This window comes from Hemitrygon akajei, chromosome 5 (assembly GCF_048418815.1).
Source record: "Hemitrygon akajei chromosome 5, sHemAka1.3, whole genome shotgun sequence".
In the NCBI taxonomy this organism is placed as follows: Eukaryota; Metazoa; Chordata; class Chondrichthyes; order Myliobatiformes; family Dasyatidae; genus Hemitrygon; species Hemitrygon akajei.
Genome location: NC_133128.1, coordinates 4,378,222 through 4,392,763, shown reverse-complemented (window position 1 = coordinate 4,392,763; position 14,542 = coordinate 4,378,222). Strand labels below are relative to the sequence as shown.

The window sequence follows — 14,542 nt, the reverse complement described above, 5'->3', positions numbered from 1 at the left end:
ATCACACACTCCCGGGGCAGGGACAGTCAGATACAGAGTGAAGCTCCCTCTACACTGTCCCATCACACACTCCCGGGGCAGGGACAGTCAGATACAGAGTGAAGCTCCCTCTACACTGTCCCATCACACACTCCCGGGGCAGGGACAGTCAGATACAGAGTGAAGCTCCCTCTACACTGTCCCATCACACACTCCCGGGGCAGGGACAGTCAGATACAGAGTGAAGCTCCCTCTACACTGTCCCATCACACACTCCCAGGACAGGGACAGTCAGATACAGAGTGAAGCTCCCTCTACATTGTCCCATCACACACTCCCAGGACAGGGACAGTCAGATACAGAGTGAAGCTCCCTCTACACTGTCCCATCACACACTCCCAGGACAGGGACAGTCAGATACAGAGTGAAGCTCCCTCTACACTGTCCCATCACACACTCCCAGGACAGGGACAGTCAGATACAGAGTGAAGCTCCCTCTACACTGTCCCATCACACACTCCCAGGACAGGGACAGTTAGATACAGAGTGAAGCTCCCTCTACACTGTCCCATCACACACTCCCAGGACAGGGACAGTTAGATACAGAGTGAAGCTCCCTCTACACTGTCCCATCACACACTCCCAGGACAGGGACAGTTAGATACAGAGTGAAGCTCCCTCTACATTGTCCCATCACACACTCCCGGGGCAGGGACAGTTAGATACAGAGTGAAGCTCCCTCTACACTGTCCCATCACACACTCCCAGGGCAGGGACGGTTAGACACAGGATAAAGTTACCTCTCCCTTTCAGGTAGGAGCTGGGCAGCCACAAGTACAGAGGGGCTGCTGATTTTCTCGCTGGATGGTGGTGTCGTGTTTGACCCCTTCGACCTGGATGAGGAGGTGACGCCGAGCAGCGTGCGGCGGGCAGTGCGGCAGAAGGAGTTCACTGTAGCCATTGTGATGGCTTTCCGCCTGAATGAGCAGAAATTGACCTTGGAGGTGTTGGAAAACGTTCCTCACGCAGAGAGTGAGTGTCCATAACCCAGGGGTGTTCGAGAGTGACCCAGAGACACAGTGAGTGTCCGTAACCCAGGGGTGGTCGAGAGTGACCCAGAGACACGGAGTGAGTGTCTGTCACCCGGGGGTGTTCGAGAGTGACCCAGAGACACGGAGTGAGTGTCTGTCACCCTGGGGTGTTCGAGAGTGACCCAGAGACACAGTGAGTGTCTGTCACCCGGGGGTGTTCGAGAGTGACCCAGAGACACAGTGAGTGTCCGTAATGTTCAGAGTGGTCACCCGAGTGAGAGGCAGCAAAGTGACAGGGCTTTGGCTCAACGGGCTTAGGTGGTAACAGGACGAGGCGAGGTAGGTCTACCTGTGTTAATTGCTGAAAGGAGGTAGTATGTGTGTGAGGCCAGTTTTCTGTGCTCAGTGTCAGATGTGGGGGGTCCTGAATCTCCCAGCCTCCCGGACGGCCATATCTGCACCAGGTGTGTCGAGCTGCAGCCGCTGAGGGACCGAGTTAGGGAACTGGAGATGCATCTCGATGACCTTCGTCTGGTCAGGGAGAGCGAGGGGGTGATAGAGAGGAGTTATAGACGGGTGGTCACACCGGGGCCAGGGGAGACAGACAAGTGGATAACAGTCAGGAGAGGGAAGGGGAAGAGTCAGGTACTAGAGAGTACCCCTTGACAATAAGTACTCCTGTTTGAGTACTGTTGGGGGGGACAGCCTACCTGGGGGAAGAGTCTGGCCCTGTGACTCAGAAGGGTAGGGAAAGGAAGAGGAAGGCAGTAGTGATAGGGGACTCTATAGTTAGGAGGTCGGACAGGCGATTCTGTGGATGCAGGGAAGAAACTCGGATGGTAATTTGCCTCCCAGGTGCCAGGGTCTGGGATGTTTCTGATCGCGTCCAAGATATCCTGCAGTGGGAGGGAGAACAGCCAGAGGTCATGGTACATATTGGTACCAATGACATAGGTAGGAAAGGGGAAGAGGTCCTGAAAACAGACTACAGGGAGTTTGGAAGGAAGTTGAGAAGCAGGACCACAAAGGTAGTAATCTCGGGATTACTGCCTGTGCCACACGACAGTGAGAATAGGAATAGATTGAGGTGGAGGATAAATGCGTGGCTGAGGGATTGGAGCAGGGGGCAGGGATTCAGATTTCTGGATCATTGGGACCTCTTTTGGGGCAGGAGTGACCTGTACAAAAAGGCCGGGTTGCACTTGAATCCCAGGGGGACCAATATCCTGGCGGGGAGGTTTGCTAAGGCTACTGGAGTGAGTTTAAACTAGAATTGTTGAGGGGTGGGAACTGAACTGAAGAGACTGGGGAAGAAGAAGTTAGCTCACAAATAGAGAAAGCTTGTAGACAGTGCAAGAGGGAGGATAGGCAGAGAAGGGATGCACTCAGACCAAAGGTTTGAGATTGTGTGTTTTAATGCAAGGAGTGTTGTGAACAAAGCAGATGGAGGATCAGAGGGATCATGGGGTCCAAATCCATTAGACGCTTAAAGCAGCTGCGCAGGCTGACTCTGGTTAAGAAGGCGTACGGTGTATTGGCCTTCATCAATCATGGAATTGAATTTAGGAGCCGAGAGGTAATGTTGCAGCTATATAGGACCCTGATCAGACCCCACTTGGAGTACTGTGCTCAGTTCTGGTCGCCTCACTACAGGAAGGATGTGGAAGCCATAGAAAGGGTGCAGAGGAGATTTACAAGGATGTTGCCTGGATTGGGGAGCATGACTTATGAAAATAGGTTGAGTGAACTTGGCCTTTTCTCCTTGGAGCGATGGAGGATGAGAGGTGACCTGATAGAGGTGTATAAGATAATGAGAGGCATTGATTGTGTGGATAGTCAGAGGCTTTTTCCCAGGGCTGAAATGGTTGCCACAAGAGGACACAGGTTTTAGGTGCTGGAGAGCAGGTACAGAGGAGATGTCAGGGGTAAGTTCTTTACTCAGAGAGTGGTGAGTGCGTGGAATGGGCTGCCAGCAACGGTGGTGGAGGCGGATACGATAGGGTCTTTTAAGAGACTTTTGGATAGGTACATGGAGCTTAGAAAAATAGAGGGCTATAGGTAAGCCTAGTAATTTCTAAGCTAGGGACATGTTCGGCACAACTTTGTGGGCCGAAGGGCCTGTATTGTGCTGTAGGTTTTCTATGTTTCTAAGTTTTAACCCAGGGGTGTTCAAGAGTGACCTAGAGACACAGAGTGAGTCATTTGATGTGACCCTGTTCTCTACAGATCCATCAAGTGAGGAGGCGTAGGGAGTGCTAAAGGTCAGCCCTGAGGGTGTCCTGCGGTTAGGCCCTCCCCTGTCGCAGGAGGAACTGACCAGCACCCTTACCCAGCTACAGTGAAACAAGGCCCTAGAGTTGGGGGGGTTGACTGTGGAATTCCTCTGGGCCTGGGATACACGGGTGCCGACCACGCCAGAGTCGGGCAAAAGCCTGATGATAGGTGAGACGCTTGTTGCAAGGTGGTCGTGGTCCTGCTGCCAACAAAGGGGGATCTTTGCTGCCTGAGTAATCGGCACCCGATGTCTCTCCTGTGCATTGAATATAAAATCTTATTGCCTGGGTTCCGTAATGCCCAAATGATCTACACAGTCCAGGCTGGACCATTCAGGACAATATCCTCCTCATCCGAGACATTCTCTATCTGTCCCGTGAGACAGGCCTGGCAGTCGTTTTCCTGATGACCTCCTCAGGACTCTGCATGTGTTCGGACTCGGACTGCGTTTTGTCCGTCTGTTATACACTGCCGTGGAATGCCTAATAAAGGTCTATGACAGCAAGTGCATCAGGGCTCTCAAGCGTTGGGGTTACTACTGCGTCTGTGTGGACCGGTTCCTGTGCCGCCTTCGGAAGTGGTGAATAGATCTGGTTCTGCATGAGCCAGAGATGAAGGTAGTCTTCTCGGCTGGTGCCAGCAACGGACTCCTTATGATGACCGTCCTGGCTGACCTCTGGAAGGTGCAAGACTGCTAGTGGCTCTTCTCAGCCGGGGTCAGTGGGAGGTGGGCTCCCTGCCAGAGGAGCTTAGGCCATTTGTGTGGAGCACCATGCACCTCCTCTCTCTGGGGCTGTACCTAAGCTCCACTACGGAGACTTGGCTGGGGAACTGGTGGGACTTTATGCCATGCTGGCTGGGTCTATGCCGCGAATCTCGTAGCTGGTACTCTCCATGCTTTGGTACCGGCTGGTCACTCTTGTCCCGTCCACTGTATTTGTCACCAGCACCCAGAGGAAGCTGGTGAACTACTTCTGCGAGACAGGAGGTTCTGCTGCTAATCCCGAGTCTTCCAGTTGCAGTTGGTGGTCAGTCACTGGTGTGCGTGCGTGCCCAGCCGTAATTTCCCACCCCAGCACGGTGGGTGCCAGGGTGACTTGGGAGTGTGGAGTGGCTCCGGACATACCAACCACTGCTCCACTGGACCCCAACACCCAGATCTCCTTCAGGAGCCAGTTCATTCTGCAGTGCAGTGAGACCGTTCCTGTACAGGCTTTCACCTCATTGTCCTCGCCTGTTATCTGGACACCTCGTGTCAGTGAGGGAGACCCCCAGTGGAAGTCTCTCCATGAGGCATCAGGACCAGGGCAGTACTGTGTGATAGATTCCTGAGCAGGTTCCCTGATGCCCCGTCCATCTGTCCTTTCTGTGTTCAGGAGGAGTCAGTGTACCAGGCCTATTTGAAGTGTGAGACATTGCAGTCCGTTTGAATATCGGAAGGTGTTGCTCCTGAGTTCTGGCTGAACTTCAGCCCCACAGTCCTGGTTTATGGGCACCCAGTACGGAGAAGGATGGCTGGCTCGGTGGATGTCAAGGTAGGCTTGCTCTTGGGCCTGGCCCAGTTGACCACTGACTGGTCCAGGCAACTGTCCGAGCCGACTGCCTGCCCCTCTTCTGGGACCAGGCTCGTGCCGGGGTGTCCTTAGAGAGGGAACATGTGACTATTATGGCTAGAGTGGGTGGATTTCCAGGAGCTGTGACCCCCCCCCCCCCACCCCCACCCCATCCTGGGAATTGTGTGCATGGTAATTACTGGATTTTAATTTGAGTTCAGTAGCGGTATTCTAACCCCTGCCCTTTGTATATCTGTTGTGTTTGAATAAAGCTTTGTACATTTGTAAAAAGGGGTGGTGGCAGTGAATCTCCCTGAAAACAGACTCACCATACCCAGCTCCCCTCTCTGCAGTTCCAGTTGTTTGTACGACCCTCCCGCCGCTGTACGTGGAGAAGATGCTGCAGTTCATCGCCGCGACCCTGGAGACATCCCGTCATCTGGAGTTCTTCCTGAGCTGGGCTGAGCAGCTGCTGAGCCTGCACGGACAGAAGCTGAAGGCCCGGTGAGCGGGGTGTGACGTGGGGGGTGGGGGGAGTCCCCGTAGTCTTGCTCCTGGACAACTTCTGTGGTGTTAGGCACATCGGTTTGTAGAGTGCACTTTGAGATGCATCTGCATCACTGCTCTGGAGTTTAACCCCGACTGCCGGCACCTTCGCTGAGGGGTCTGTACCCTCACCCTGTGGCCGCGAGGGCGCTCTGGTTCCCTCTGCGTTCAGAGTCATGTGGATTGTCCCCTGGTGTGTACCAAGAAGACAGATTAATTCAGTAGTGGAACAGACCCTTTGGCTATGGAGTCTGTGTGTGTGGGACAGTTAAACTGCCCATCTGTCTCCGTATGTGGTCCAATTCTCTCCACTCGCTGTCCGTTCGTGTGTCTCAGAGGTGTCAATGATATCGGCTTCCACCACCGCCCCTGGCAGCCCGTTCCAGGCACCTACCGCTCTCCATGTGTTACACCTACCACTCTCCACGGTGTCGGTGGTGGGGATGACGTGTGTAACTGTTGGTTTATTCCCTCAGCTCGCTGGACCTGCTGCCAGTGATCCAGTCCCTTCAGAGGAGCATCCAGCATCACTTCGACGCCGTCTCCAAACTGTGAGTCTCTCTATGGTGTCTGACCCTCACCTCACACTCGGAATCATTTAACACTACAGTGGGAAGCAGACCATTTGGCCCATCTAGACCATGCCAAAATATTAATCTGCTGAGTCCCATTGACCTGCAGTTGGACCATAGCCCTCCGTACCCCTCCCATCCATGTAAATTTCTCTTCAGTGTTGAAATCGAACCCTGATGCTCCACTTCCTCTGGCAGCTCGTTCCACACTCTCACCACCCTCTGAGTGAAGCCATTCCCCCTAAATATCTCAAACACAATTGCTTGTTCTAGTCCTAGCCAACCTCAGTGGAAAAAAACCTGCTTGCATTTACCCTATCTATACCCCTCATAATTTTGTAAACTTCTATCAAATCTCCTCAGTCTTCTATGTTCTGGGGAATAAAGTCCTAACTTTAATCTTTCTCTATAAATCAGGTCCTCAAGTCTCTGTAACATCCTTGTAAATTTTCTCTGCTTTCTTTTAATCTTCTTTCCATCTTTCCTGTAGGTAGGTGACCAAAACTGCACACAATACTCCAAATTAGGCCTCACCAACATCTTGTACAACTTCAACATAACATCCCATTTCCTGTACTCAGTACTTGGATTTATGAAAGAGAATGTGCCAAAAGCTTTCTTCATGACCATATCTATCTGTGACGCCATTTTCAAGGAATTATGGACCTGTATTCCCAGATCCCTTTGTCCTACCACAGCCCTCAGTGCCCTGCTGTTCACTGTGTAAGACCTACTCTGGTTGGTTGTACCAAAGTGCAACACCTCACACTCATCTGCATTAAATTCCATCTGTCATTTTTCAGCCAATTTTTTCAGCTGGTCCAGATCTCACTGCAAGCTCTGTTAGCCTTCCTTGCTGCCCACTACACCTCCAATGTTGGTGTTATCCACGAATTTGCTGATCCAGTTAACCACATTATCAGCCATATTGTTGATGTAGATGACCCAGCACTGATTCTGGAAGGTTTTCAAGCATTCAATCTGCCTTGAACTGGAACTCTCCAACCTATCAGATTATGAGATGTTGGAACAGAATTAGACCATTCGGCCTGGCCCATCAGATCTGTTCCGCCATTCCATCACGGCTGATTTATTATCCCCCTCAACCCCATTCTCCTGCCTTTTCCCCATAACCTGACTAATCATGATGCGGCAACCCTCACTTTAAATATACTCAATGACCTGGCATCCACAGTCATCTGTGGTAATGAATTCCTCAGATTTATCATGGCTAAAGAAATTCCTCACCTCTGTTCTAAATGGATGTCCCGTTATTCTGAAGCTGTGCCCTCTGGTCCTAGACTCACCCACTTTTGGAAACATCCTCTCCACATCCACTATCTCTAGACCTTTCAATATTCAATAGGTTTCAATTAGATTCACCCTCATTCTTCCAAATTCCAGTGAGTACAGGCCCAGAGTCATTAAATGATCCTCATACATTAACTGATTCATTCCTGGAATCATCCTCTTGAACCTCGTCAGGACCCTGTCCGATGCCAGCACATCTTTTTGTACATAAATTGCACACAGTAGTGCGGTCTGACCTGTGGGGGTTCGGTGGGGTGGATTTGATTCGGCGCCATGCCTGCCTGCTGTTGTGCGGAGCTGCTTGACTGACGCTGTTCTCACTCTGATGGCCTGTAGGTGTGACTGGAATCGCTACAATATGAAGTTCGCTCTCGCTCTGTCCCAGCAGCGTGGAATGAAACGTCCCGTAGAGGTGGAGGAAACTGACAGCGAGTCCAAAGAATGCGAGAGCCCCGGGGATGATCTCATGGAGGGAAGCGATTGCGAACTGTGAGCTCTGCTCCCTCCCGGCTCACCACTGCGACAACAGCCATGCTACAGATGGTGTGTACAGTCAGGGAGGCCACCGGCTGGGCTGTAGGTGAAGTGTGTAGAATTGGTACATTGCACCACAGGAGTTTACGTGGTCAATTGGTGTGGACTGGTAGCCATGCTGAGGAAGGAACCATCCCTGCCCTGGGACAGTGTAGAGGGAGCTTCACTCTGTATCTGACTGTCCCTGCCCCGGGAGTGTGTGATGGGACAGTGTAGAGGGAGCTTCACTCTGTATCTAACTGTCCCTGCCCTGGGAGTGTGTGATGGGCAGTGTAGAGGGAGCTTCACTCTGTATCTAACTGTCCCTGCCCTGGGAGTGTGTGATGGGACAGTGTAGAGGGAGCTTCACTCTGTATCTGACTGTCCCTGCCCTGGGAGTGTGTGATGGGACAGTGTAGAGGGAGCTTCACTCTGTATCTGACTGTCCCTGCCCCGGGAGTGTGTGATGGGACAGTGTAGAGGGAGCTTCACTCTGTATCTAACTGTCCCTGCCCTGGGAGTGTGTGATGGGCAGTGTAGAGGGAGCTTCACTCTGTATCTAACTGTCCCTGCCCTGGGAGTGTGTGATGGGACAGTGTAGAGGGAGTTTCACTCTGTATCTGACTGTCCCTGCCCTGGGAGTGTGTGATGGGACAGTGTAGAGGGAGCTTCACTCTGTATCTAACTGTCCCTGCCCTGGGAGTGTGTGATGGGACAGTGTAGAGGGAGCTTCACTCTGTATCTGACTGTCCCTGCCCTGGGAGTGTGTGATGGGACAGTGTAGAGGGAGCTTCACTCTGTATCTGACTGTCCCTGCCCCGGGAGTGTGTGATGGGACAGTGTAGAGGGAGCTTCACTCTGTATCTAACTGTCCCTGCCCTGGGAGTGTGTGATGGGCAGTGTAGAGGGAGCTTCACTCTGTATCTAACTGTCCCTGCCCTGGGAGTGTGTGATGGGACAGTGTAGAGGGAGTTTCACTCTGTATCTGACTGTCCCTGCCCTGGGAGTGTGTGATGGGACAGTGTAGAGGGAGCTTCACTCTGTATCTAACTGTCCCTGCCCTGGGAGTGTGTGATGGGACAGTGTAGAGGGAGCTTCACTCTGTATCTGACTGTCCCTGCCCTGGGAGTGTGTGATGGGACAGTGTAGAGGGAGCTTCACTCTGTATCTAACTGTCCCTGCCCTGGGAGTGTGTGATGGGACAGTGTAGAGGGAGCCTCACTCTATATCTAACTCATACTGTTCCTGCCTTGAAAATCACAGGGAACTTTATTTGTGATTCACTCCCGAAGAATATTTTGTGTGATCTGATCCAAGCACTGAATGCCTTCCCGGATTACTTGTCCTGCTACATTGAGACCATTTGAATGTAAATAATGTATAATAAATTTGTGATACAGAGTTGGATGTTCTTAATGTAAATTTTGCAGGTTTGGCTATGTTTTCTGACATTTTCTCACATTGATAGGGAGGGTGTTTGATCCAAAAGAAGAAACTGTTGACTGGGGTTGGGAGTTTGCCCTGAACTGCCCCGATATTGTGTTGAATAGAGGATAGTTCACTCAGAGATGTGAACAACACAGGACATAGGAAGTGTCCCGACTGGCTGGACTGGCCAGACAGCATCTACAGAAAGGAAGAAACAGTTCAACATTTATTCCTGATGAAGGGTCTCAGCCAGAAATGTCGACGTTTATTCATTTCCACAGACACTGCCTGGCCTGCTGAGTTCCTTCTGTGTTAAACTGCATTTCCAGCATCTGCAGAATCTCTCTTGTTAACAATTCAAACTAATCCCATCTGCCTGTACATGGTCTGTATCTTCCCATTCCCCGACTGTTCAAGTCATGGTTCATATCCCCTTAAAGGCACTATAGCACTCTCTGGAAAAAGAAACACACCCTCTCCCTCTCAACGTAAAGCTACAATCTCTAGTATTTGACAATCTTTCTTAGCTGTGGAGGCCAAGTCTTTATGTGTATTTAAGGCAAGATACGGGAAGAAGGTAGGAGACTGGGGCTGAGAGGAAAATTGGATCAGCTATAATGAAATGGTGGAGCAGAATCGATGGGCCAAATGGCCTAATCTGCTCCTATATCTTATGGTCTAATTGAATTTGTTTCTTACATCCTTCACGTACATGAGTAAAACTCTTTACCTTGCGTCTCCATCCAAATGTGCAATTTACAGTAAATTATAATAAATAGTATGTACAACAGGACAGTCAATATAATCAGTCTGATGGCCTGGTGGAAAAAGCTGTCCTGGAGCCTGTTGGTCCTGGCTTTTATGCTGTGGTACAGTTTCCCAGATGGTAGCAGCTGGAATACATTGTGGTTGAGGTGACTCGGGTCCCCAATGACCCTTCAGGCCCTTTTTTCACACCTGTCTTTGTAAATGTCCTGAATAGTGGGAAGACTCTCAAAGTTAAAAGTAAATTTATAATCAAAGTATGTAGGTATATGTTACTCTGTATGACCTTGTGATCCTTCTCTTGTGGGCATTTAGAGGAACAATAAAGAAATACAATAGAATTTATGAAAAACTATACATGGACAAAGGCAGACAAACAACAAATGTGCAAAGGAAGCCCATTTGTACAAATATAAAAATATATTGAGAGTATGAGCTGCAGGGTCTGTGAAAATGAGATTGTAGTTTGTGAAATCAGTTCAGAGTTAGGGTGAGTGAAATCATCCACACTGGTTCAGGAGCCTGATGGTTCAGAGACTGGGTGAGTGAAGTTATCCACACTGGTTCAGGAGCCTGATGGTTCAGAGACTGGGTGAGTGAAATCATCCACACTGGTTCAGGAGCCTGATGGTTCAGAGACTGGGTGAGTGAAGTTATCCACACTGGTTCAGGTGTCTGATGGTTCAGAGACTGGCTGAGTGAAGTTATCCACACTGGTTCAGGAGCCTGATGGTTCAGAGACTGGCTGAGTGAAGTTATCCACACAGGTTCAGGAGCCTGATGGTTCAGAGACTGGCTGAGTGAAGTTATCCACACTGGTTCAGGAGCCTGATGGTTCAGAAACTGGCTGAGTGAAGTTATCCACACTGGTTCAGGAGCCTGATGGTTCAGAGACTGGGTGAGTGAAGTTATCCACACTTGTTCAGGAGTCTGATGGTTCAGAGACTGGGTGAGTGAAGTTATCCACACTGGTTCAGGAGTCTGATGGTTCAGAGACTGGCTGAGTGAAGTTATCCACACTGGTTCAGGAGCCTGATGGTTCAGAGACTGGCTGAGTGAAGTTATCCACACTGGTTCAGGAGCCTGATGGTTCAGAGACTGGCTGAGTGAAGTTATCCACACTGGTTCAGGAGCCTGATGGTTCAGAGACTGGGTGAGTGAAGTTATCCACACTGGTTCAGAGACTGGGTGAGTGAAGTTATCCACACTGGTTCAGAGACTGGCTGAGTGAAGTTATCCACACTTGTTCAGGAGTCTGATGGTTCAGAGACTGGGTGAGTGAAGTTATCCACACTGGTTCAGGAGTCTGATGGTTCAGAGACTGGCTGAGTGAAGTTATCCACACTGGTTCAGGAGCCTGATGGTTCAGAGACTGGCTGAGTGAAGTTATCCACACTGGTTCAGGAGCCTGATGGTTCAGAGACTGGGTGAGTGAAGTTATCCACACTCGTTCAGGAGCCTGATGGTTCAGAGACTGGCTGAGTGAAGTTATCCACACTGGTTCAGGAGCCTGATGGTTCAGAGACTGGCTGAGTGAAGTTATCCACACTGGTTCAGAGACTGGCTGAGTGAAGTTATCCACACTGGTTCAGGAGCCTGATGGTTCAGAGACTGGCTGAGTGAAGTTATCCACACTGGTTCAGGAGCCTGATGGTTCAGAGACTGGCTGAGTGAAGTTTTCCACACTGGTTCAGGAGCCTGATTGTTCAGAGACTGGCTGAGTGAAGTTATCCACACTGGTTCAGGAGCCTGATGGTTCAGAGACTGGCTGAGTGAAGTTATCCACACTGGTTCAGAGACTGGGTGAGTGAAGTTATCCACACTGGTTCAGGAGCCTGATGGTTCAGAGACTGGCTGAGTGAAGTTATCCACACTGGTTCAGGAGCCTGATTGTTCAGAGACTGGGTGAGTGAAGTTACCCACACTAGTTCAGAGACTGGCTGAGTGAAGTTATCCACACTGGTTCAGGGGCCTGATGGTTCAGAGACTGGGTGAGTGAAGTTATCCACACTGGTTCAGGAGCCTGATGGTTCAGAAACTGGGTGATTGAAGTTACCCACACTGGTTATCAAACATGTACTATCTATGACTTTCATTATCTGTTGCATCACCCCTCAGCCTCCAGAGAAAGCAACCCAAGTTTGTCCAACCATGTGCCCCCTAAACCAGCCGTTATCCTGGTAAACCTCTTCTGCATCTTCTCTAAAGCCTCAACTTCTTTCCTGTCTGGGGTGACCAGAACAGTTTGCAATACTCCAGACGTGGCCTAAACAGAGTTTTATAAAACTGCAAACTGACTCCCTGACTCTTGTATTCAATGTTCCAACAAATAAAGGCAGCCACACTCTGTCGTCTTCATCACCCTATTGAGTGATGGACTCGGGCCCTCGGTGTGTCAATACTATTTGCTGCACACTTTTCCCTTTTACCTCTCAAGCTAGCACTTCTCACTTGCCCAAATTAGACTCCATCTGCCTATATCTGTGACCGATCTATATTCTGCTGTATGTTTTGACAATCACTTTTCTTACTTGCCCCTACCGACATTAGCTCACCAGAGTCCTGGGCCAGCATTTCACGTTGTCCCGAGGTGTGTCCTCTCCCGGGAATGAGGTCTTTGCACTTTCTGTAGCTCTGGGTTTCTGTGGATGGGATGGGGTTGTTGTCCCATGCCAGACCTTCCTCTCAAAACCGGGACTGGGACATCCATGGTGGGGTTAAAATTCTTAAATGTCTCATTTTTGTGTTGTCTGCAAGCACTAATCAGTCCAACTATACTTTCATCCAAATCATTTATAGCCTTCCATTTTATATCATTTTGTGCAGTGTGGATAACTATTGTACATGGGGTTAGATTGATTTTAGAGTAGGTGAAAAGGTCTGAAGGGACTGTATTGTTGTGTGTATGTATGTTCTGTAACAGGTCCCAGCACGTATCCCTGTGGAACACCACTGATCACAGACGTCCAGACGGAATAACGGCCTTTTCCACTACCCTCTGTCATCTATACGCAAGCCAATTTCCAATCCGATGTACCGAGTGACTGTGACCATCTGTATTGTTGTATCGATCTCGTTTAGTTCATTGTCATTCAACCGTACGTGTGTATACCACCAAACGAAACAATGTTGATCCACACCAAGGTGCACAACACGCTACATGTAACTCCCACACAACACTTAAGTAATATTACCACAAATAAATTAACAAATATTGAGTAACACATACAAAACGGTGGAGAAAGTCAGCAGGACAGGCAGCCTTTATGGAAAAGAGTAAACAGCCAATGTTTCAGGCCAAAGCATCATCAGGACTGGAGAAAAAAGATGAGGTCAGAGTAAGAAGGTGTGGAGGGGAGGAAGACGTACAAGGTGGTTAGGTAATGGGTGAAACCAGAAAGGAGGGGGAGGCTGAATTAAAGAGATGGGAAGTTGATTGGTGAGAGAGGAAAAGGGGGAATCTGATAAGTCGTCACTTTTTTTGTCATTTCGACCGTAACTGCTGGTACAGTACATAGTAAAAATGAGACAACGTTTTTCAGGACCATGGTGTTACATGACACAGTACAAAACTAGACTGAACTACGTAAAAAAAACACTAGACTACAGACCTACCCAGGACTGCATAAAGTGCACAAAACAGTGCAGGCATTACAATAAATAATAAACAGGACAATAGGGCAGTAAGGTATCAGTCCAGGCTCTGGGTATTGAGGAGTCCAATAGCTTGGGGGAAGAAATTGTTACATAGTCTGGTCGTGAGAGCCCGAATGCTTCGGTGCCTTTTCCCAGACGGCAGGGGGGAGAAGAGTTTGTATGAGGGGTGTGTGGGGTCCTTCATAATGCTGTTTGCTTTGCGGATGCAGCGTGTATTGTAAATGTCCGTGATGACGGGAAGAGAGACCCTGATGATCTTCTCAGCTGACCTCACTATCCGCTGCAGGGTCTTGCGTTCCGAGATGGTACAATTTCCGAACCAGGTAGTGATGCAGTTGCTCGAGATGCTCTCAATACAACCCCTGTAAAATGTAATGAGGATGGGGGGTGGGAAATGGATTTTCCTCAGCCTTTGCAGAAAGTAGAGACACTGCTGGGCTTTCTTTGCTATGGAGCTGGTGTTGAGGGACCAGGTGAGATTCTCCACCAGGTGAACAGCGAGAAATGTGCTCTTAACGATCTCTACCGAGGAGCCGTCGATGTTCAGCGGGGAGTGGTCTTTATCCGAGGATAGAGACCATGGAAGAAGGAATGGGGGAGGAGCACCAGAGGGCAGGTAAGATGAGAGAGGGTAACAGGATGGGAATGGTGATGAGGGGGTGGCATTACTAGAATTTGAGAAATCAATGTTGATGAAATCAGGTTGGAGGCTACTCAGATGGAAAGTAAGGTGTTATTCCTCCAACCTGAGTATGGACTCATTACAGCAGTTCAGGAGGCTGTGGACTGACATATGGGAAGTGGAATTAAAATGGGTGGCCACTGGGAGATCCTGTTATTTTGGCAGACAGCTGATCAAGTGTTGCTTGGGGTCAGTGTGTGTGCTTAGGGTTAATGGCATGTTTAGTACTAG

The 14,542-nt window shown here is 49.7% G+C and overlaps 1 protein-coding gene across 2 annotated transcripts in view; it reads left to right on the top strand.

Moving 5' to 3' along the window:
- Window positions 1–9,180, top strand: part of pwp2h (PWP2 small subunit processome component) — a 59,618-nt gene extending 50,438 nt beyond the window's left edge. The window contains exons 18-21 of one of the 2 annotated variants that reach the window (XM_073044755.1): window positions 793–1,011; window positions 5,191–5,341; window positions 5,860–5,934; window positions 7,603–9,180. In XM_073044755.1, the coding sequence (XP_072900856.1) occupies window positions 793–1,011; window positions 5,191–5,341; window positions 5,860–5,934; window positions 7,603–7,759 (602 nt within the window). In that variant the 3' untranslated portion in view covers window positions 7,760–9,180. Of the gene's footprint in view, window positions 1–792; window positions 1,012–4,660; window positions 4,820–5,190; window positions 5,342–5,859; window positions 5,935–7,602 lie in introns of those variants that run through there. The other variant, XR_012098861.1, reaches the window with a different exon arrangement.
- Window positions 9,181–14,542: the final 5,362 nt, after the last annotated feature.